The following is a 22,349-nucleotide window of genomic DNA, read 5'->3' as shown; positions in this document are numbered from 1 at the left end:
AGGTGTGAGCAGGGAAAGCCGTCTGGGAAGTAAGACGTGAGGCCGATGGGAGACGTGAGGCTGGGGAGTGGCAGCGGCAGAGGAGGCGATGGGAGCTGCTGCATCGATTGCTGCTTTCGTACAGGACTTGGTTTGCCGCTGCTGCCTCGTGGGGTATGCCGTGCCGAGGAACAGTACCTTCGGGAGTGTTTTTATTACTTCTCACTCCTAATATCCACATTTTGCGTGTTGTAATCTGCAGGAAGGTGGTGGTGGGTGCACTGGGACCCGTAGTGGGGTGCAGGGGTGGTCCTGCCGTGGGTGCCCGGGGCTGGTGATGGGGAGCAAGAGCTGCAGCCCCTGGCAGGAGTAGCTGCGTCTGCCTCCCTGCTGCAATTCCCAGGGGAATGTTGGGCACCTCCCTTCTTTTTGCCTTTTCCTCGCCCTGCCCTGCTGTGAAACACTCTTCTTTGCTCACCTGCGTGGCTGTGGGATCAGCAGGGACCAAGAAGGAGGTTTTCTCCATGTGCTTTTCTTCTGCCTGGGGTCTGAGGCTGCGCAAGCACTCCGACCCTGACTCTCGGTCCCTCTTGCTTGGAAATACGAAGGCAAAAATATCTTGGGATTTTGCAATTTCACATTCTCTGCCCCCACCTTCAAAGCTGATGCTAGCACGGGGCGAGCCTGGCCCCTGGCCATCGGGGCGATGCATCTCCAGGCGTTGCTGAAACCTGCCTGCAGTTCCTGAGCGAGCAGAGGTAATAAAGTGAGCGTGTCGGTTTGGCCTTCCCCATTGCCGGCAGATCGATAGGCAATAAACTGGATCCCGCTGCCAGGCTGGGAGGGGAGGGCAGCGCCTGGCCAGGCTGCGGTGGTGGCGGGGGGAGCGGGGCAGCTGAGCTGCCGAGACAATTTGTCAGCTCCTGCGGACGGGGAGAAAGAGTAAACACTCCTATTGAGGGAGAATTGCTTGTTTTCTGGTACCCAACTTTCTCTTCCCCGCCAGGTCCTCAGTTCATCAGTGCCCAATTTATCTTTTATTTGGTTTTCATAAATAATTCAGAAGAGTTTGAGTAGAATAATTGAGTCTTTTCCCAACCCTAATCCCAGACAATTCAAAACAAAAAGACATTTAGATTACAATTTGAGTGTATTAGCTGTTGGGAGATTTCCAGACAACTGATCTGCTTTCCTTTACAATTTCTGTGCCGTTCTATCATTTTTAAAGTGTTCTGCTTTGATAGTTAATAATTTGAGCATTTCCAGTTCTTCATGAAAAGACAGAGGCGTTGCTGTGATAAAGTGCGGGCGTGCATGCTGCCTTTGGATGGGCGAGCTTATCTGTTTTCCAAGAAGGACTAAATAAATGAAGTAGTGAGATTGCAAATCCAGCCTGCGATGTGCCTTATCATCTTCAGGGAAATAGATACAATCGTGCTTATTTGGCTTAAAATTAAAACTAATCTTCTATGCTGATGTGAGCTGAAAAGCCAGAAGGGATGAATTTGGGGAAGACTTAATGCAGGAAAACACAAGCCTGGGATCTGCATCATGCAGAGGGGAGAAATTACACCGAGGGCTGATCCCATTGCTGCATTTTCCAGCACAGAGCCTGCGAGGTAGGCGCGGCAGTTTGCCGGAGGGTTTTGCATCTGCTGAGGATGTTGCGAAGCATTGATGAGGCTGGTCCTGCTGGTTCAGAGCGGCGGTGAGTGGCGTGGGGTGCACGGCCAGCTGCTGGAGCACCTGGACCGCTGAAGCCATGACCCCAGCAAACAACTGGGAGCACTAAAGAGATTTTCTGAGTAATAGCTATAAACAAAGCAAAGTGTGCTTAGTTTCTGACACGAGAATCAGCTGGAGCTGTTTGATTTGCGACCCGTGGATGGCAGCCCTGGGGGGCACCGGGGCTCCCCAGCAGCACTGCCAGCTCCTCCCTGGGCTGGTTCCTTGATGCGCTGCAGGATCCTCCGTCTGCCTCTTCATTGGCAGGAGGAAGGTGATGGGCCAGGATTGACATAAATCTGGTGTTACCTCGAAGCGATGGGGCCTGTCACCTCTCAAGCTGTCACCTGGTGCTGACTTTGCAAAAGAAAGTGGGGATCCTTGTTTGGGTAAGGCTCTGGAAAGGGCACTGCTGTGGGGGTGCCAGCATCCCAGGGAGGGGGGGATACCTCTCAGGGCAGGTTAATGACATGGCTGGACCCTTCCGAGGGCTGGTTGCCTTGGAAAGGGCAGTGCCACGTCCCCCATCGCTGCTTCTGCTCTGGCTGCCCGGCCGTGTCCCCGCAGCGGGAGCATGAGTGTGCCTGTGCCCTGCGCTGCTGCCGGGGCCCTGCCTGCGCTGCCAGCACTGTGCCGGCACCTGTCTGGAGCAGCTGGGTGTTCCTGCATGCCATGAAAGAGGGATGCAATGCTCCTGCACCCCGCAGAGCTGAGGGGGATGTCCTCAGGAGCTGACTGAGTGGGTGGTGAGGGAGGTAGAGGGCACTTACTTGTCAGCAGGGTGCAGCCTGAGGAGTTTTGAAAACCAGCTGGGTGCCAGCACCTTTGAAAACCATTCCTACCTGGCCTTGCCCACAGACCCCGAGGGCGAGCGTCTCCAAAGCTGGTGTTTTCTGTAACACCTGTGCAAACCGAGCAGTGTCGAAGTGCTGCAACGCTCCTGCCCCAGGGCTGGTGGCTGGAGCAGGGAGCTGGCACTGGCCCTGGGTGCTGCCCTCACCCGCATGTGGTCCAGGCACAGGGAGCATCTCGTCCACCAAAGCAGAGCGGTCTGAGGTGGGGAGGCACGCTCGGGCTTTCATTGTCCTCATCTTGAACTGGGTTGCAGAGATGCTGTTGCTCAAGTTGTGACCCTGGCAGTGCCGGTGTGTCAAGAACGTGTATTTCTACACCGTGTTTTAGAAAACAAGCCGCAGCAGCGTTACTTCACTTATTTTGATATGCAGAGACACAGCACTGGAAGGACAATGCTATTTCGCATATCCCTTCTCATGTTTAATTAACATCTATTTTTTTTTTTTTTTTTTGGATTTCTCACACTCGCAGCATATTAAAAGGTTACTGTGGCATCTCTAACCATGCATTTGTAGCACACAGAGACTTAAAGGAACCTGATCTTTCTCAAACTGAGCTTAATTCTGACTGTAATATGTAGGCTGTTAATTATGTTTGTTGAAGGATGCGCTGAGACTATGTCTGGCCAACTCAAATCAGGTTTATATAGACGTAATCAGAAATGTCTGCAAGCAGATGCATCATCAGGAGGAAGGTGCCGATAAAATTCAAAGAGGTCCCAACATAGAAAAGGTTGTTTGTATTGTATTTAACTCTAATTGGGTTAGCAGCTGAGACTCTGAGGATTAAACAAACTGACCTAAATACTGGTCTCAGCGGTCTTAGTTAATGTCTAGTTTCCTGCATCTCGGCTGATTTGGCTTCCCAGGTACTCCGCAAAGCGTGTTACCTTTGTATCGAAAATGTAAAACCATATCGTCTTACTTATTGTGGTTCTGACAAAGCAATACTCATTTGGAGAATAGACTTTGCGAACAGATTAAACGGTGTCTGAAGAACGCACCTGATCCATCCCTGCCTCGCAGGAGTAACGGGGATGGAGTGGATGGAGTGAGATGGTGTCCAGGCATGATTGCTGGCACCGCCAGTTATTATTTCAGCTAATAGCAGATGGTAGAGAGGAGAAATCATCCATTTTCATTTACAAGTTATTTTTGTGCTGCAAGAGGCAGGATTGCTCGAATCATTGCTGTCAGGCAACCCTCTGGAAGGAAAACCTTATTTACCGTGAGGGATTTTTTTGGAATGAGTTTTTCATCGTAGTATACTGGAGGAAAACTCTGCAGGGCCAGAAGTGAGATGGAGGACGAGCCCATTCACTGTCCACGGGGCCGGAGGATTTTCATAGAGGAGGGGTTCAGAGTGATCTCACAGGAGGTTTATTGAGTCAGGAAAAATCTCCGTGTCTTTGGCTGTGGGTGTGTAAGCAGGCACCTAGATCATCTTTTAGTTGGGGTTTTCCAGCTCTAACATAACCCAGCCTGACTTTATTTTGCTTCTGGGTGTGCAATCACCAGTGGAGCCATCAAGGCCTGGTGGGTACCCTCAGCACTTGGCTGTCCCCGCTCAGGGCAGTGAGGTGGTGTGATGGGGACATGAAGGTGCTCGGGGCAATGAGATGGCTTTGTGTTTCGCACAGCTTCATTTATGTCAAGACCATCATTTGCCCTGGTAAGGTTGAATGTGGAGAAGCCCAGTGCTATACATCCCTTGGCATTTGGAGTACATATTGGCTATGCTGAAAACATCCATCCCCTAAGAGAAAGCAGCCTGTTTCTTTAGTTTAATACCAATTTTCAGCCCGTGTCCTGGCCGAGCTTGCACCCTGCAGCTGGATTTCATGTCTGCCCTGTCTCAGGGATCTCAGAGGGGCTGTAGCTGCTAGGGCTGGGGCTCCTGGCGCTGCGTGGCCAAGCAGGGGAGCCCCTACCTGCACGTCGTGCTCTCCTGCACAACCCTCACCCTGTAGGTGACATTAAACAATGCCCTGATGCCATACCACTGGGGACAGAGGCACCTGCCGCGCTCTCCCTTGGGGACCGTTTACCCAGGGCACCCCCCTGGGTGCTCGTGCCCCCAGGCTGTGCCAGACCCCTTCACTCTGCCTGTTGGATGAATTTATTTATTTTTTTCCGGTGCAGGTTTTCCGTACGGATCTGATAACGGCCATGAAGATCCCCGACTCCTTCCAGCTGAGCCCTGACGAGTACTACGTCCTGGCCGATCCCTGGAGGCAGGAGTGGGAGAAGGGCGTCCAGGTGCCAGCGAGTGCCGAGGCCATCCCCGAGCCCGTGGTCAGGTAAGCGAGCGGTGTCCCCTCTGCGGGGTCCCCTCGGCCTCGCTGGGGTGCACATCATCTCAGAGAGCACGGGAAGGGGATGCACCCTGCCATGGGCAGCTGCTTTCTTAAAGTCCCTCTCTTTGTGCCCAGCTTTTCTCAGGCGGCAGCAAGGAGCTGTGCCAGGCAGGCCAGCTCCTTGTTTGCTCTTAGTTGGGGAATTTTAAAAAAGACCTGATAAAAGTCAAAGGGAAGATAAAAAAAGTACCAGCCGAAAACCACCTGGAATGTCAGGCTCTGCCTGGCTGGTTGGTGCATCTCTGCCTAGAAGCGCGTGGCTGTACCACTGGTATTTCATGGCAGGAGTGCGGGAGCTGGCCCTTAAATTAAAAACTTCCCTCTTTACCATGTAAGCGGTTTGTGTATATTGGAAACGTGATGGGCATGCTGAGATCTGGGGCTTGGGAAAGGGAGCCCAGCGAATAAACAGGCATCTCCCAGACCTTGTAGAGACGACGTCTATTGGCCTAGATCGGTGTCTCATTAGCTGTTTTAAAATAGGGAACTGAGTTTTAAAATAGACACTTAAACAGCTGCTCAAGCAAAAAATAACGTGGGGGAGCTGCTGCCCATTCGCTGTGTGCAGGGGATTATCCCCGGGCAGCGGCCGATGCCGTGGGGGAAAAGCTGGTGCTGCCGGTGGGGGGAACTTGGAGCTTGGGAAGGGACCCAGAAAATTGCAGGGTGGGACCCAAAAATTGCAGGGTCGGACCCAAAAGCTCGTGGGGTTTGCAGGAGCTTCTCAGCTCGGGCGTGCTCCCTTGGTGGCGTGTGACCCTGGGCACGCATCCTGCAAAAACAGTGGCGGGAGCGTTGTGCCGGCATGGTGCTGGGGCCGCGGTGGGAGCGGGGCGGCTGCGGGGGGATGTGTTTTGCCGAGGGATTTGGGCACGACGCGGGGGCCGGCGAGGCTCCGCTTGTCCCACAGCAACAGCAGCTGCTGCTGCAGCTGCCGACCCCGCTTCTGAAGTAAACTTTTGTGTACACTCCCCTTCCTCCCCCGGGGACAGCAGAGAAAGAAATGAAACTTTAATGAGTCTGAACACATCAAAAGGGAAGTTGTAAAGGGGGCCGTTGAGTTGATTTAATCCTTGGAAGAAAAAAAAACCCAACACAAAAACGCCAAAAAAAAAAGGGGAAAAAAACCCTCTATGTGCGGAATATCTTTTTTTAGTTGTCTTTGACAGCTAACCGCAGTCTGGACTCACAAGTGCTCTGCTCCCCGACTGAGGGCTCATGCCGGTGCTATTTCCAGCTGAAAAGTGATAGCTCGGCGCTGGCAGTGCCCGTGTCAAGCCAGCCGGAGCAGTGGGCTGCAGGGCACGGCTTGGCTCCCCAGCGCTCGGCCGGGGTTCTGCATCCCAGCCCTCCGAGCCAGGGGCTGCGGGCGCGCGGGGCAGGCTGCAGATGCGCCCCCTGCTCTTCTCCAGGTGCTTGTTTTTGGGGGTCCTGGGGCAGCTCTGTCTGTGCCACGTGTTCCCGTGCAGGGGTGCTCCTCAAGCGGAGCCTGGTGCAGGCCATCCTTCCCACTCTGTCCAGCTCTGGCACCAGCCCTTTCCCATTTCCCCCGCCATTTTTGGGGGCCACTATTGTGTCTCCTCTCGGTCCTCTCTCCTGAGACTAAGCAGATCCATTTGTTTTAAGCTTCCATCAAAGGCTGTGTTTGCTGCAGTTGTGAATGTTTTTGTGGCCGTCTAACAGGCTTCCCCTGGTTTCACCCATGTCACCACAGGGACATGCCTACAAACTTCGGAGGGGACATCAGAACCTCCCCCCCCAGCCTGGTGCTGCCCCCTCCCCTTGAGTTTGGGTTTCACTTCTGCTGTCAGATTCTCCTCTGAAGAATTTCCTAATTCTTGGGGTTATTTTACTCATTTGATTATTTTTGAGCTCGGCACTGTTCCCTAGTCCTTGACAGATTGCCTCTTGCAATAGTTCCAGCTCTGTCTTCAATTCCCTGACACCATTTTGAGTTCAAACCTTGCTCTCCAAAGACGTTGTGACTTCCCACTTATCAGAGTTCGACTCAGCAGACTGAGCAGGCGTACCCCGTGCTGCGGGAGGCAGCCTGGCCCCGCAGGGGTCTCAGCAGAGCCCACGGACACCGGGGAGCATCTCCTGCTAGGTAACGTGGAAGCCTTGCTATGTCGAGATGGGTCCCATCTGCTCCTTTCCACCCACCACAGAGGTCCCAGCCCACGTCAGACAGTTCCTATCCCATGTTATTTTCTGCCTGCATTCATCTAGATGGCTTATTGATGTGTTTCAGTGGTTTTCCCTGAGTTTTATTTTTAAAGGCAGATAACATGCGTCATCTTCTGGTCTTGGGAAATCTGACCCGTTCTCTGTGACCTCTCAGAGATGCTGGTTAGTAGCTCCATCCCTCTCAGCTAATCCCAGGTGGATTTCTGCAGTCCCTCTGGGTTGCAGCATGCCCCGCTCATCCCAGGCTGCTCCTCCCGGACTGCTGCGGGATCGTGCTACTTATTCACAGCCTTAGCTTCCTCGGAAGTCTTTCCTCTCTTGTTGCTCTGTCTGTCTGTCCTGCACTGTGTCTCTTTGCTGGCAAGACAGCAAGCGTAGCGCCAATGGCTTTGTCCTCGGACTGAAGCCTGCTCAGGATATTGCTCCTTCGCTAGTGCGATGTGAGTGGAATGAAGAGCTCATTTTACAGCAGCCTTAATGGTTGCACCTGGTTTGTGGCCATGATGCATGTCTCAGGGGGACAGGCGGTGACACTGCCAGTTTTTTTACATCAGGACAGCATCTCTCCACACGCACACCAGAAGGCACGGCAGAGGTGGGTGTGCTCCTCCTGAGCAGTTCTCCCTCTGATAGCGTCCTTGCCCTCAGTGCTGTCCCGCTTGGGTCACTGATGTGAGAGTCGAAGCGCTCTCGTGGAGAGCAGCGTTCAGACTGCCAAGGACAGATGAAGGCTGCAGTCCCTTTTGCATCTCCAGTGCTAGACGACTTGCCCTCTTTTGGAGAAATGTCATTATTTTTTCACAAGAGATGACTATTATTTCATCTGCCTAAAGAGAACAGCCTTAAAAGGCCTTACAACTCCATTTACCTCCCCAGTCTAATTGCTTTAATTTGCCCCTGGCTCCATCCCAGCAGCACGTGGGTACCTCGCTGAGCTGCTGCCCCACAGCCTCTGCACCACTGTCCCCTTTGGCTTCCAAACTTTTCTTTTTCCCTATTCAAAAAATTTCACATAAACCCAACGGGTCCTCCCTGCGTCAGATACGGCCAATCCAAATTGCTGAAAAAAATCCCAACAGTGATACTTTTTGTAGACTGGGAAATGTGGAGCCCAGCAGCTGCCGCTATTCCTCGCTGTCGGGGCAGCATTTTGCTTTTCCCCCCCATCTCAAAGGTGCAGCACAAGGGTGAGACAGAGTATCCTGCCCTTAGGTTTGTGGCAGCAGGGTGCCGGTGGTAATCCAGTTGTCGCTCCGGATGGCCATTTCCATGGGAAATTCCTAGAGGGAGGTGGGGAGGGGGGCCCGGGAGCTGGACAGCAGGCAAGCACTGCCTGCAGAATAACCCTCAGCCCACCACCCTGGGACCCCCGGTTTGGTTGTTTCCTGGGCTGGGTGGTCGGCAGCGAGCAGATTTTGCCACGGAGGGTGCGAGAGTTGCATCCCACCTCAGGGGTGGCTCTTGCCCCCCAAGAGGCACCTTGTACGCAGCCGCCGCTGCTCCTTTCATCTCCCACCTGGGCTCCTGTTTCATCTCCCGCCTGGGCTCCTGGAAACCAGCTCTGCCTACCTGCACCCTGCCTTGAGGTTTTGTGCCTCCAAAGCTGGAAATTAGATTTTTTGATACATTTTATTTTTCTGGAGCTCTAAAATGTCAAAAGCCGGGGGTGAGGCAGAAGGAAAGCACTGTGTTTTAAGGAATGCTTTCCCCAGAAGCAGCCATCTCAAAATGCCTCCAGTACGAGCCACCTTAAACTTGAGGGTCCTTTCTAGGTTAGCACAAATGGCAGTGCAGTCGCAAGGGAAGTGGTGGGGGAAGAGGTGCAGCATCTCTTGGCTTGGTGTCCCGGGAGGCACGGATGCTGCCGATGGCCACCCGCATGCCAGGGCTATCAGGCGGCGCAGGAGATCTGCTCTTCCCTCTCACATTCATTTCCAGCTCATCACTGCTGAGAAGGGGTTTATTTTATACGGTGACACACCTGAGAATTGCCCAAAGCTTGAAGGGCTCCAGCCTGGAGAGAAAAGCCGCTTGGGGTCAGATGGGAGCAGGGGATGAAGAGTGGAGGCGAGTTTCCCTTTCGCCAGGCAGGGAGCAGCAGGCATCCTGCCGCTGCATCCCCCGGTCACCCGCCCTGGGACGTGGGTGGCGATGACGCTGCATCCCAGTGATGACACTACATCCCACTTCCGCTAGAGCCTGTAGCCAGAAGGTCTCCACTGCCTTTCCAGAACCAGAGATGAGCCTTACAGCCCCCATGTGAGCTCTAACGTTATATTACAGTTGGGTAAACTGAGGCACGGGCATTTCTACTATGGCTCAGTGGTAGAGCCAGGTGTGAGGTCCCGGTCTGGTGTGGGGGCACAGCTGGGTGCTTGACGCAATGTTGGACCATCTCAGCATGGTTTAAGTTTAAGGATTAAGCAAGATGAAGAGATACCACAACAGTTCTGGAGCATCGGGGCTGCGGTGCCACCGCTCTTGTAAATAGGAAGGAGAAGCTTTAGATGAGGTTTGTCTTTCCAGCGTCACACTGTGATAAACCCAAGAGGAAAGTGGGCCTTGCTGGTTTGCTATGGGTGCTTGTAGGAGGCTGTGAAGCCCTTTCTGCAGAGCGGCTGTGCAGGGATGTGACCTGGGCTCGTCCCTACCCACTGGCAGTGATGCCGGGGCCGTACGCAGCAGCACGCTGAGCTCGCTCAGCAGAGCATCATGCCGTAAAGCCGCGGCACCTATGTAGGATTTTGTGCGCCTGTACGGGTTTTAATTCCTCCTTTATTTAATGATTTAACATTTTTGGCATGTGGCTCCTTCCCCAGGCAGGATCTAGAGGTGGCTCTTGGATCTTGCATTAAGCCACATTAGTATGTGCTGTAGATTCTGTTTCCTGTGAATTTGCACACAGCAGGAGGACGAGCAGGAAGGCTGCTTCTTGCTGGCAGGCTTCCCAGATATTCTTGGCGTTGCAGATCTATACTTGCATCATTGCTGTGGCCCTGTTTTAACAGAAAACAGAAAGTGCTGTGGCAACAGGAAGGCACAACCTCTGCGAGTACCAACTCGGTGATGACGGTGGCACCAGCACAGATGCTGTCTGCCGTGTCGGTATGGTGTTTGTGTCACTGTCCTGTCCTCCTCCCTCGGGTCCCCTCTGGCCCTGCTGCTCCCAACAGCCTCACGCACAGGTAAAGCAGCTCCTTGCTGCACTGCCGGGCATGTGTTGAGCTGGTGCGGGGCTGGCTGCGCCCTGAGCATCGTGATGTCCAGCTGCCCAGTGCTCATCTCCTTGGAGCTGTGTTGCTCTCTAGTGGACTCCAGTCCCCTGAGGAGTTGCCCCAACACCTCCAGGAGGTCCAGCAGTTCTTCAGGGGGGTGTAGAGTTGTTGGCAGGCTGTTCATGTCATGGTTTTGCGATACCAACATCACTGCAAAAGGGGGCAAGAGGAGGCACGCAGAGCCAGCTCCTTGCAGGGAGCAGTGTTGGAGAGGTGTGTGCTGGGGTGGGGAGAAGAATTAACTGGTGCACCAGTAATGGGTGTAGGACTGGGGCATACCCCTGCCCTTCCTTTCTGCTCCTGGTCAGTGGGCACCTTGGCTTATCCTGGCGGGGCTGGATGCCGCATCCAGAACACCCAGCGCAGGGAGGGAGCGGTTCCAGCAAAGGGAGAAGATAATGCCGGGAGCAATCTCTGCCGCGGCGTGGAGCACGGTGGCACTGAGGGTGGCATGATGCAAAACGTCCCAGCCATGCCCGGGCTGCCCCTTTCCCTCTGCCTCTCGCTCCGTGTGCAGCGGGAGCCCTGGATGACGGCCAGGCTGTATCCCTGCAGCAGTGCGGCTCCCAGCCCGGGAAGGGCTTTCCAAAGCGTCGTTCTCAGCATGTACTGTATGAACCAGCACACTTTGTTCTTGAGCGTTGAGATTGGACTCCCTTCCCTCGGTCGGCGACGCAGGCTGGCTGTTGACTCATCAGCAGCTTCCCTTGGGCTTTGCTGCAGAAGGGGCAGGCAGGATTCTGCAGCAGTTTGTGTATCTTCTGGAGCAGAGCTTTTTTTTTTTTTTTTTGACATGATCCTGCTCTTTTTTTTTTCCCCCTCTTTGTTGTTGGGTTTTTTTTTTCCCTTCCTTCCAGCTCATCATGAAAAACATGTGAGTTTGGAGCTTGCAGATGGCATGCTGGCGATTTTACAAAGGGCTATTTCTTGGGTCAGTTATCCCTGCTCTGTGGCTGCCTGCCCTTAAATATGCCGGGATTCTGGTATGCTTCAGAAATACATGCACGCTTCCCTTTCAAGATCTGAGGCTCTGCTCTGATCAAAAGAAATAAAAATCCCAACCACCTTAGGCCTAAATGTTTAGATCACAAGCCCTGGGACATGGGAGCGTGGGGAGAGGAAGGCTTGCTGCTTGCGCGCTCTGCGCTGCCGGGGACCCCTGCAGTGACGCCCGGCTGCAGTGAGCACTGGCTGGCCGGTGGCACTGATCCAGGACAGCAAAAAACCCCCCAGTGATGTAACAGCAGTGAGTTCCCTCTGCAGCTCTGCCGCTGGGAAAGGGAGGTTTCCAGTCGGATCGGCTCAGGCAGCCCTGTCCCTGCAGGCAGTGGGGAGGGACGGGTGCTTTGCAGGGTGGTCTGTCCTGCCGGTCTTTTAGATACCTGATTTAGGACGGGGTGAGTCGCCTCCGTGGCAGCAGCTGTTCGGTGGTGCGGAGGGTCTGGGCAGCGCAGAAGGTGGCATCAGTGCTGTAGAGGGTCGTTAGTTCATGCCCAATGCCTGCGAATGCTTTGCGAAGGAGTAAGTGTGATTTATTCTGTCTGTTACTTGTTTTACAATCTGCTTGACAAGTTCTTGTGTGGGCTTTCAGCAAGTCCTCACCTTTATTAGTTTGCTACGGGAAACGTGTTAATCCAGCCTGTTCTTACCTAGTACCAAGCCACTTGGACTTACGTTGAATGTTTGCTAATCCTCCCAGTGGATGCCTGTGGTTTATACTGGATCAAGCGCACAGAAAATCAAGTGTATTTCAGCAGCAAATGTATAGAATGAGCGGGCTTGATTTCCCACTGCTACACAACAAGGTTTACAGCTCTCGGAACGGACACTGGTTTGGTACAGCCTTGGGAGCCGCCGTATCTTGCTCCATCACCTCCGCTCTCCATCCAGAACCGTGAATTTAGCGTATAGCTGGGCAAACCCTAGCAGATGTGATGGCTGCTGCTTGCAAGCGCAGCAGTAATTAAATCACTTCTTAGTGATTTAGTGCACCTTGTGTCCCTGTTGAACCATACAAGAAACTATTATTTTTAAGTGCTCCTCAGAGTGGTGGGCGGAGCAGGGCAGCCCGGCAGCTGCTGGGTTCTGGGTGCTGCTGTGGATAATCCTGTTGAATTTAGGTGAAGCCTGTGTTGCTGGGAAGTGAGCTTTACCATGTTCCCAGCACCTCGGTGAGGTGGGGAAGAGCTGGTATGTGGGTTTTCTTGAAGATCTGGAAGATGCACCGGAACAAGCATAGCTGCATAGCGGTACGTGGATGCTGCAAGGGGCAGACATATCCCTCCTGGTTTTGTGGGATGGGCTGTGCGCTGCTTCAAGTGACTCAGCGTCAAAACTGTTCTCATGTGTTTCAGGGTTCAGCGTTAGTGCAGTGATTCAAAACACATTAGAAAAAGCTGGATGCTGCCTTTTTGAATTCCTCAAAGCTTTGCTTTCCTTGGGTTGGTTTCCCTGTAAGGAGACCCGTGTGATGGCACCGTGCTGAGCACAGCAGCAGCCGTCTTTGTGCCCTCCTCTGCATTTTGAGCTTTCCGATGCTCAGCTTGGTGAGCAGCAGGGTTGGGGGGGGTTGGCCGGTTCCCGACCTGCTGTGGGTCACGCTCGCAGCCCCTGCTCAGACTATGGCAGGTGCAGAGGTGCTGCTGTTGCTCACAGCCTCTGTCTCTGGCCCCTGTTAGGAGGTGGCTACAAATACCGAGTGGAGCAGTTTGCGTTACTAAAATAATTGTGGAAACATTATCTGGCTGAGATAATTAATTCCAGATGCTTTAATGTTAGTAGCTTGGCTTAAGTTACATAAAGAAGCAACATTTTTTGTCTTTTTATATCCAGAAAACATACGCTCAAGTGTCCCTGGCTTCCCTAGTAGCAATTCCGAGATATATATTGCTGAAATGGAAATGAGCAGAATACTAGCAGCCTGCCAGCTGGGTTTGGAAAAGGTTGGCATGCGACATGGGTCCCTGAAGGGCCACCAGGTAGGTTAATGGTGCTCTGAGAGGAGGAGGAGAGCAGCACCCATGGGTGCTGGTGCTGGCTCTGTCCTGCTTGCCCATGGGGAGCAGATGCTGCTTGAGCATCCTCTGCAGCTGCCCGGCGATCAGGGACTGCTGTGTTTTGCTGGGTTTTGGAGCCAGAAGAGCAGCGCAGGCTGTGCCTCCTCCCAGCAGCAGGTCAGGGTCCCCTCCTGCTGCCTTCGATGCTGCTGTTAAGGCTGAATGGCACAGAGAGAAAAGGGGGAAGGGAATATGAAGAAGATCATTGCACAGCATCAGAAATTATGTGTGTATTTTGCTTCGAGCCCAGACGCTGCCTTTGTCTAGTCAACCAGAAAAACATCTGCGTTTTGTTGTTCCAGCCAGCCCATCAGTAAACCACTGCCTGGCCATCGCTGTCTGTCCGTGCAGCCGTGGTTTCCTTCTGTGCAGAAGTTGTGCAGATGAACCCCGTCCTCTCCTCCGCCTCGGGAGGGCAGAGGCTGCCCTGCAACTTCCCAGCGCTGCACCTGAACACTGCTTTACCAGGTCCTTTCTCTGGTCTACACTGAGATGATTTTCTGGGCACTGAGTCAGAGTTGAGACTTAAATAATTTATTTGTTGAGCTAAATCTCAGTGAGATTTAGGCTGGAATATAAACCTGAGAAAGACAGGGACATCAACACTCTGGTCTTTCTCTCGTCTGCTGAGTATCAGGCTTTTTATATGGTGATAAACAGCTCAGAAATGAAATTGGAAAAGCTGTCTGGGTTTCACAAGATGGCTGTTTAGTGCCTCCTGTTCACTTGTTTTCCTCTTCTTATCACATCAAAGAAGAGTGAATCACTTTCTCCTTAGAGGATTACATTATTCCAGAAGCCTGGAAGGACCCGCTCTGGTTACAGGCTGTTACTGGAGGAGATTTTAGATGGAGAGGGGAAAACAGAGCATTTTTCTTATTTGCACCTGTTAATTGCAATTTGGAGCTTCAGCTGCATTTCTGTAAAACTTCCAGAACCTTCCAGAATCTTAAACTCCCAGCAGCACATGAAGGGACCACCCTACCTCATCCTTCACATTTTGCACAGAAATGGGATTGTCCTGGGGGATTTCCAGACCCAAACAGTGAGACCCTGAATGGTCCTGGAGCCAAAAGGAGTTTCCCAGCGAGAGGTGGGTAGGTGCCAGCAGCGGCGGGCGGCAGGGCGGTGCCAGGGCTGCATCCTGCGGAGCTGCATGGTGCGGGTGGCCGTGCGCTTCCCACCGCTGGGGCTGTTAATGATCGTTTCAGATATTCACTGGATAGCGCTGAGTGTCCGGGAAAAAAACAGCTAAAGGGATGGTGGCTGTAGCTGAGCCGCACTGTGCTGGGCTGGTCCCTGCCTGGCAGAGGATGCTGGGGTCCCCAACCATCCCGGGGTCCCTGAAGCATCCCGGGGTCCCTGACTCGTCTCCAGCGCAGGAGGGATGGGGTGTGCAGCCTGCGCAGCCACCAGCATTACGTCACCCGGAGCCACACTCACTGGCTGCTGGTACCCGGAGGGCAGGACACTGCTGCAAGCAGCGTTAACCCCTTCCTGAGCATCCCCGGTGCCACTGGGGCAGCACAAAGGGACCTTCACAGGGCTGAGCGTTGGCCACCGCTGTCCACAGAGACAGGGGGTGCCTTCTGGGCAGGGGTGCTCCTGTTACAGGAGCTTGGTGGATCCTCCTGGGGCCAAATCCAGATGCTTTGGTTGTTCTGGGGAACAGCAGCAAGAAGCCAAATGAGAGCTTCAGGGCTGAACCAAGCGTTTACAGCCTGCGTAGATTTTTGGGACAGGCATTTTACTGAAGATTTAGGTTATACCAGAGGGTAGTGCCAGCCCAGCCATCCGCACACCCATCAGGAGCTTGCTGGAGCACAGATGTACATGGGAAGGGTTGGTGGTGTGTGACCTCCATCAGCTTTTTTGCTAGAAATGTGCTTGTTGCAGCCCCTGGCATGAGGATAGCCTATGGATGGCATGAAGCGGGTGGCAGACTGGGCCACCAGACTGGTAAGCCACCACAGGTTCCCCTTCTCAGACCCACCTTTGACCCCCGGGCAGAGCCCTGTGGCTGTGCTCTTATGTGCATAAGAATTTTTGTGGATTTGCAGAAGCTGCTGCCAAATCTTGAGGGGTTTTGGCTTCAACGGCCAGTAAGGAAATACTGCAAATTCTTACTTTTCTGCACAAAGTGGTCCCAGCAGTGCCAGCTAAAAACGGGGATTTAATTCTGTTGAGGTTCTTGTTTGTTTTAGAATAAAAGGGTTTGGTGATGGTGGCCTGTCGACTCCGGGACCAGCTACCTCCAGCTCTTTCTCTGCTCCGTCATGCAAGAGGACGCCTTGGCAGATGCTGGGTCCCAGTGATCCTTGCCACAGGATCCAGGGGCTCTGGCTTCAGATCTCCTGCCAGTGGCTTGTGCCGGGGTGACAGCAGGGTGCCCACAGGACTCTGAGCTCTTGAGCACCCTGTGCTGGTGACTGGGGATGTCACCAATGTTGCCTGGAGCATCTTCAGTCTAGGAGGGGTGAGGTGAAGTGCACAGGTACCCTTGCCACCAAGATGTGGCTCCTAAAGGTGCTTTTAGGTTCATCCAGCCAGCTTGCCTGCAGGTCTAAACATCAGGCCTGTTAAATTAAAACCTAACCCATTTAATATTTTCTTGGCATTCCCTTTCCTCTTTAAACCCAGATTTGGAAGTAGAGTTTTTGGCTTACGGTTTTACAGATTTTACTAGAAACCATAAAAATGGAATAAGTAGGCGTAACATGGTCAGTAAATCTGACCTGAGGGTCACAGAATCTTGTGTGTGGGTAGCAGCTCATTACTGTGACTGTCCACCACTGTCCGCAGCCCCATCCTTTGTCCTTGTGGCACCATGCTCTTTTTCTAACATCTTAAATTCTGCTCTGCTATCAAGAAGCAATAGCATCTATAACATCTACTAGCATCTATAAAATCTGTTAGCTTAAGTTCATAAGAAGATTGGGCATGTGGTCCAAATGGCCTGCTAGATACTAATTTAATAAACAGAAAATGAAAATCATGCTTCTAAATTGCCTTTTTAAAGTTGTCGTGTGCCACAGGAGAATTCCCCTATGAGCTGGCAGTAAGAACAGTATCAGGATCCGCTGGAGTTTTCTGGCAGTTATCTTTCCACTGACTTTCCTAAGCTGATGTATTTATGGACACTGGACAAGATTAATTTAGACTGGAATGTAGGTAAAGAAAAGATGCCTGACTAAAGCCTTCATTACAAAATTATTTTCAGAAGAGAAACACTACGCAGGATTAATTATTTCTATCTAGTGTATTAAAAGGAGGCATAGAGAAAAGAAATGCCTTCTCCCTTCAGCCAAGTGAAGCATTCAGTTTACAGAGATGATTAACCATGGGAATTTCCTGAGTATATTTTATTACCACGTAATCTTCTCCAGGGACAGTTGTGATTCTCAAGAGTGTTGGGGTCCACTTACTCTTTTTCCTCAAGTGCCCTTGAGACCTACTTTCAGACTAATGGCCTCAGGTTTGTTGTGCTTTTCAGGCTGATTCCACTTTCCAACCCTTCGTTTAAATAAGCCCTTGATTGATAGAGATATTTTTTTTAAAATGCCATGTCTTTGGCTGGCTGGATAAATAAAGGAGTAAATGCTCCTCCGGCGTAATTGAGCTTCTGCAAATGGTTTGGCAGTTGGTGGAGGCTTTGCTGCAGTGGTGCAGGGGGAGCCGCAGCATCTCAGTGGTGGCAATCACCAGCCAGCGCCAGAGCTGTGATGGCAAGGCGTGTGGCCCCATCATCAGAGCCCTGCTTGGAGAATGAGGCATCTCAGTGGTGCAGTGCACAGTGAGGACACACACTGCCCTTGTCCTGGGTCCTTGGGGTGGCAGCGAGTTGCTGCTGGGAAGCCGCCTTGCTGGCATGCTCTGGCTTAAGGAGGGCAACCCAAGTCCCCAGCCACTTGCTGTGGATCAGCAAGAAGTGACTTACCTGGTGGTGGTGGGTCTGCTGTGTTTGGGTGCTCCGTGACGGTGCTCACATGCAGGTAGGTCCATCCCTTCCCAGCACTGCATCCTCTGCCGGAGGGGCTGGAGGGACCAGCAGGGCTTTGGGAGTCCCTTGGAGGGGTGTGGGAGGGATGGTGGTGAAGAGCATTTGCAGGGCAGAGGGCCAGGGCACCTCATGGCTCTCTGATCTGTTGGGTGGCACCCCCGAGAAGCTGTTGCCCAGGACCGTGGGTTTTTTCCAAGAACAGCATCATCCAGGGAGCATGGTGCTGGCTGTGCCCTTCAGCAGCGCAGCATTTCTTTCTTACTTTCAGTGAAAGCAGGCTTTTCACCCGAGTAAAACTGCAGGGTCCAGCTGAGAAGTTTCTGCTTGAATTTTCGAAAGATATTTTTTGAGATGAAGATGATTGTGTTGCTGTAATAGGGTAATGATTCTCTGCAATGCACCTGTGTTGTACTAATGAACTTTCAGGCCATGCCATTTGTTTCTGTAGAGTTCTCGTTTCCTACCATGGCATTATTTATCCTCTACCACCTGCCCAGTTTGGTGCAGTTGAGACTTTCTCTGTTGGTCACCCCAGCCTCATGACACTTTCCATCCCCAACCCAGGTCACGTGTGATAACTTTTTCTTCTCTCAACGCCCCCAGCACGTCACAGAGCCTTGGAAGCTCAGGATCTTGCCTGTTCCATCTGCTTTATAACATGTTGCTGGCTACCTAAGAACTCCTTCGCTCTGCTTTAGGTTAAGAGGGATGGTTTGGGGCTTTTTGGAGCATGTTCTTGCTTTTCCTGCAGCCCTGGTTTCGTTGCGTTGGTTGGTCATGCCCTGCACATGCCCTGACTGCAGGGATGCTCGTGTGTCACTGTCAGCATTTGTTTGGAACATGCCAGGGCTGATACAGCCTGGGGTGACCGTGGCTCTCCCTCTTTGAACCGAGTCTAGGGATGAATAACTAAAGCATCAAAACATAGAGGGAATGGGAAAAACCCTCCAAGACGTATGAAATTCCTCTTGTGCTGTGGAGATCTGCTCGGGCAGGGGTTGGCCCCGATGGAGATGTCAGGGCAGCACAAACGAGCCAGGCTGATGAGATCCCAGCCTCACAAATGCCCCGGTGAGGAATTTCCTAGCACCGCTTTTGCTCTTTACCTGACTAGTTCCGCTTTTTTAAAAAGGAGGAAGTTTTCTAAACAAGCCAACAGAAGCCCTTCGCTATGGATAAAGGGAAACGGAAAAACTGGTAATTAAGGTAATTAAGAGCTTGACTCTTGCTTTCTCTCCAAGAAAGGAAAAATCAATGCAGCGCCTGGGCAGCCGCAGTGATGCCATCAGCAGGAGGGGATGCAGGCGCTCTCCCAAGCTGAGGCAGATGCCAGGGCACAGCGTGGCCATGCTGCTGGCTCTCGCCAAGGGTGAGGAACAAGTATTTTCATCAGTCTTTAGAAAACCGTCGCCTTGAGCCTGTACCTGGTATTGCCAGACTCTTCTGGGCGCCCTGCTGCCCGCAGTGGGCATCGCTTATCGCCCACGTCCCGCACCGCAGGCGGTGGCTTGCCATCCTGAAGCAAGTAGGAAGTCCTGCATCCATGCCTGGGGCTGGAATAGGAGAGGAAAACTAGAAAACAAGGCTAGAAATAAGAAGAAGGGATTGATGCCTATGGGATCACTGGCGCCTGAACCTGGGATGTGAAGTGTATTAGTACATAATGCAGAATTCACCCCAGATTGATGTGAGTTGGTGACGTGTGTGCAGACATCCTCATCACCCAGCCTGGGTTTTTTCTTTTTCCACTGAGCAGCTATTTGGAAAACGTGGATGTTTCCAAGGGGATTAAACCCTGTTCCTGTGCAGAATCAAAACCCTGATGATGTCCCTGCCAGCCCCAGCTCTCAGAGCCCAGAAAGAGATGGGCAGGAGATGCTGGCGAGGGCGGCCTCCGCGGTTTGTTCTGTTTTTCTAGCTGCATCTCCACCCCAGTGTGTCTGGGCAGCACAAACCTTACAGCTTTTCAAGCTCAAGTTTTCTTGATCTTATTGTAGATGAGGAGGGGTGCACAGCATGGTCTGGTTTCTGTTTTGCTGTAAATCAGGGCATGGGTTTTTCCAAAGAATTGCTGTCTTGTATTAAATTGTAGGATCTTTTTCTTCCACTGTTTCTCCTAGCTCAAGGCAACTGTCTCTGCAGTCCTTGATCTTTGTATCTGAACACCGAGAAGCTCTTTGCAGGTGTGTTAGCATGTGTCAGGCAGGAATGGGTAGATTTTTAGGAACATGATTTTATGCACTAAAGCAAATCCAGAAATTGACGGGAGGCTGCGCACCTCGAGGCGTCGCATCCTGCTTGGTGTTCCCAGAGGCTCGGGGTGCCCTGTGTGAGCCCCAGCATCTGGCAGCCTCCTGCACCCCTCGGGGCGAGAGGGATGCTCATAGGAGCAGGCACAGCCTCTTGCGCAGCTTGCTGAATTATTTGCAAGCCATAAAACCCTCGTGTTTAACTAAGTGCTGTGGATGAGTCAGGGGTTCAGTCTGGACCAGGCTTCCAGCAAGACTTTGTAGGGTTATACAGGCTGCTCGTTGTATAAAAAAATAGTTTTGCAGTTATTTCCGAGGTGCTGTTGGGCAGCACGTGTGAGCACTGCTCGAGCCACAGCTGAAAGCCACCGGACAGGGCAAAGTGTCCCAACGATGGGCGCTGCTGCCCCTGCAGAGGTGCAGAGCTGGCCCTGGAGTCTCATCTCCCACCAGTGCAAATCAGGCTTAGCTGAAGTTATAAAATTCACGTCAGCAGCAAACTGGCGGAAGGTGCAGAAGAAGATGAAGAAGGAGCCAGATGCAAACCCGCAGGTTTTGTTTTCTGATAGGTATCCTGCGTCAGGTTTCAGCCTCTCTGAGCCTGGCCATCACTGGGTGTGCGTAAGCTGTGGGTGAGGTCTCGAGGGCAGCATTTATCTTCCTGGGATGGAGGAGCACAGCATCCCCCAGGCGTGGGCATTGCCCAGAGAGGCTCCAGGGGATGCCCTTTTCTCCTCCATGGCTGTGTTGGCCTTGGAGGTTCCATGCCGAGGGGCTCGGTGGGCTGCACACCATTTGAGATGTCTCCGTTTTCGTTTTCCCTGATCTACGAACAACAGGCTTGGGGTTAGTTCTTCACCAGGTGCCTTCTTTGGGCAGTTTCTTCATTTCTGACCTCCGCTGCTGATATTTGAAATGGTGACAAAATGGCATGAACGTGTCCTGGCATCCCCATGTCTGAGTTAACTCCTCCCAGCCCATGCTGCTGGATCAGTGTGGGGACACAGGGTCCTGCCCATGAACAGAAAACTCCAAAAGTAAAGTTTAGTGGCAGTCTTAAGGAGATACATGTCATAGTAATGCTCATTCCTTGTAGGACTAATGATTAGCAGTGGAAGCAAGCTGCAGTGGATGGGAGCTGTGCAGGCAGCGCAGTACTGCGGTAGCCGAGTGCTGCAGCATTTGCCAGCCCTCCCTGCGACGTGTGTTTCCAGACGGGGGGAGGCACCTGTCATCGCTACGTTGGCATCTTTCAAACCTTTTAACTGAGCGCCAGCGAGCATGTGGAGCGTGCTGTTAGATCTTTGTATCTTAATTAACTTGATCTTCATCATCAGTGATGTGGTGAGTAAATGAAAGGAACTGTAAATTCCAGTTGCCGTTAAACCAAAGCAAACTCCGTTTAACGACGCAGTGTCAGGAGAAGCTGAACATGGAGCTTTCGTGGCAGCGGTGCTGTTATCATCAGCGGCCCCAGGAAGCTGCCTGTGATCTCTGCATCACCGGGGTCTGTGCAGAGCCAGGACCTGGGGGGTGAAACACACACTCAGGTTTTGGAGGGACCAGCAGTGTTTGGCAGGTGGCTGTGTGGAAGGGGAAAGTCACTCGTCCCCCATCTCTGAGCATCAGCTTCTCCCCTTTTCCATGAAATGCCGCAGTGAGAAGGCAGAGGCTGCACGCACACATTGGTGCCGACTTGCCCAGCTTGGGTGGCCACTGTCCCCTGCATGCCGGCAGCGCGGTGGCTCTCTCGGCAGGCGGGATGGTATGTACTGCATTATAGATAACCCACAGAGGATTCTGCAGTCAGCGTCAGCATCCTTACCAGACTGAGTGCGTTCCAGTGGCTGTCAATACAGTAAATGATCTGTTCAGGCCGCTCTTTTGATATGTACACAGAGCATTAATCTTCACACTTTTATGCCAGGCTAAAAATGGCAGCTCCTTTCTCCCGCCGTCCCGAGCATCCCCGGCTGGCCCTGTGTCAGGCTATCACCTGTTGCAGCCAGCTGTTTGGCGAGTGGCTCGTGTGACTTGGCTGCATGAAGGCTTACGGTGCCGTCCCCTGCCTGCTCGGGCAGCTCTTTGCAACGGGAACGTTCATCGCGCTTGGAGGCTTTTATTTTCTCAACAGCTTTGAGCTTGCTCTTGTAAGGCGGCTGTGTCCCGCCTGCCTGCTGCTCGCCGGGGCACTTTGCAGAGCTCAGCTGGCCCTGGGCTCGTGGGATGGAGGCGTTCAGTCCTTGGAGCAACGCATGTTGTGCCGGCGACTCCGGTGTGTTTCGGGGCTTGGGAGCTCCTTAGATGATGCTCCCGAAGCCTGACTGGAGCATGCCTGGTTTCAGTGTTATTACTGCTGTCTGCATTAAATACAGACGTTACTGAATCCCCAAGCCCTGTCCTAGATTACAGTGAGCTTGTTTTACAATCTGGGGACTGGGAGCTGTCTTTTCATGGGGTTATTTTCAGATCCTGAACTGAAGTTCGGGAGATGTCCTCAGGGCATTGGGGCATGTCTTTATTTTCAGTTTCCTAGTGGGGAAAATAAGGCAAAAGAGGCAAAAGGAAGCCCTTTCTTGATGTATCCATCTCCATGCAATCAAATTATTGCTTCTGTGGGTGGCTCTGGAAGTGTGTCCAATGGTTGTGACTGCAGAAGAGAGCAAT

The 22,349-nt window shown here is 52.5% G+C and overlaps 1 protein-coding gene across 4 annotated transcripts in view; it reads left to right on the top strand.

Moving 5' to 3' along the window:
• JADE2 (jade family PHD finger 2) overlaps positions 1-22,349 on the top strand; it is an 84,018-nt gene that overhangs the window by 18,278 nt on the left and 43,391 nt on the right. For all 4 annotated transcript variants that reach the window (XM_055717822.1, XM_055717824.1, XM_055717823.1 and 1 more), the window contains exon 4: positions 4,701-4,858. In XM_055717822.1, coding sequence (XP_055573797.1) covers positions 4,701-4,858 — 158 coding nt within the window. The remainder of the gene's footprint in view (positions 1-4,700; positions 4,859-22,349) is intronic.

This window comes from Falco cherrug, chromosome 8 (assembly GCF_023634085.1).
Source record: "Falco cherrug isolate bFalChe1 chromosome 8, bFalChe1.pri, whole genome shotgun sequence".
NCBI classification, from domain to species: domain Eukaryota; kingdom Metazoa; phylum Chordata; class Aves; order Falconiformes; family Falconidae; genus Falco; species Falco cherrug.
The sequence above is the reverse complement of the archived record's forward strand: the minus strand, read 5'-3'. Positions and strand labels throughout refer to the sequence as shown.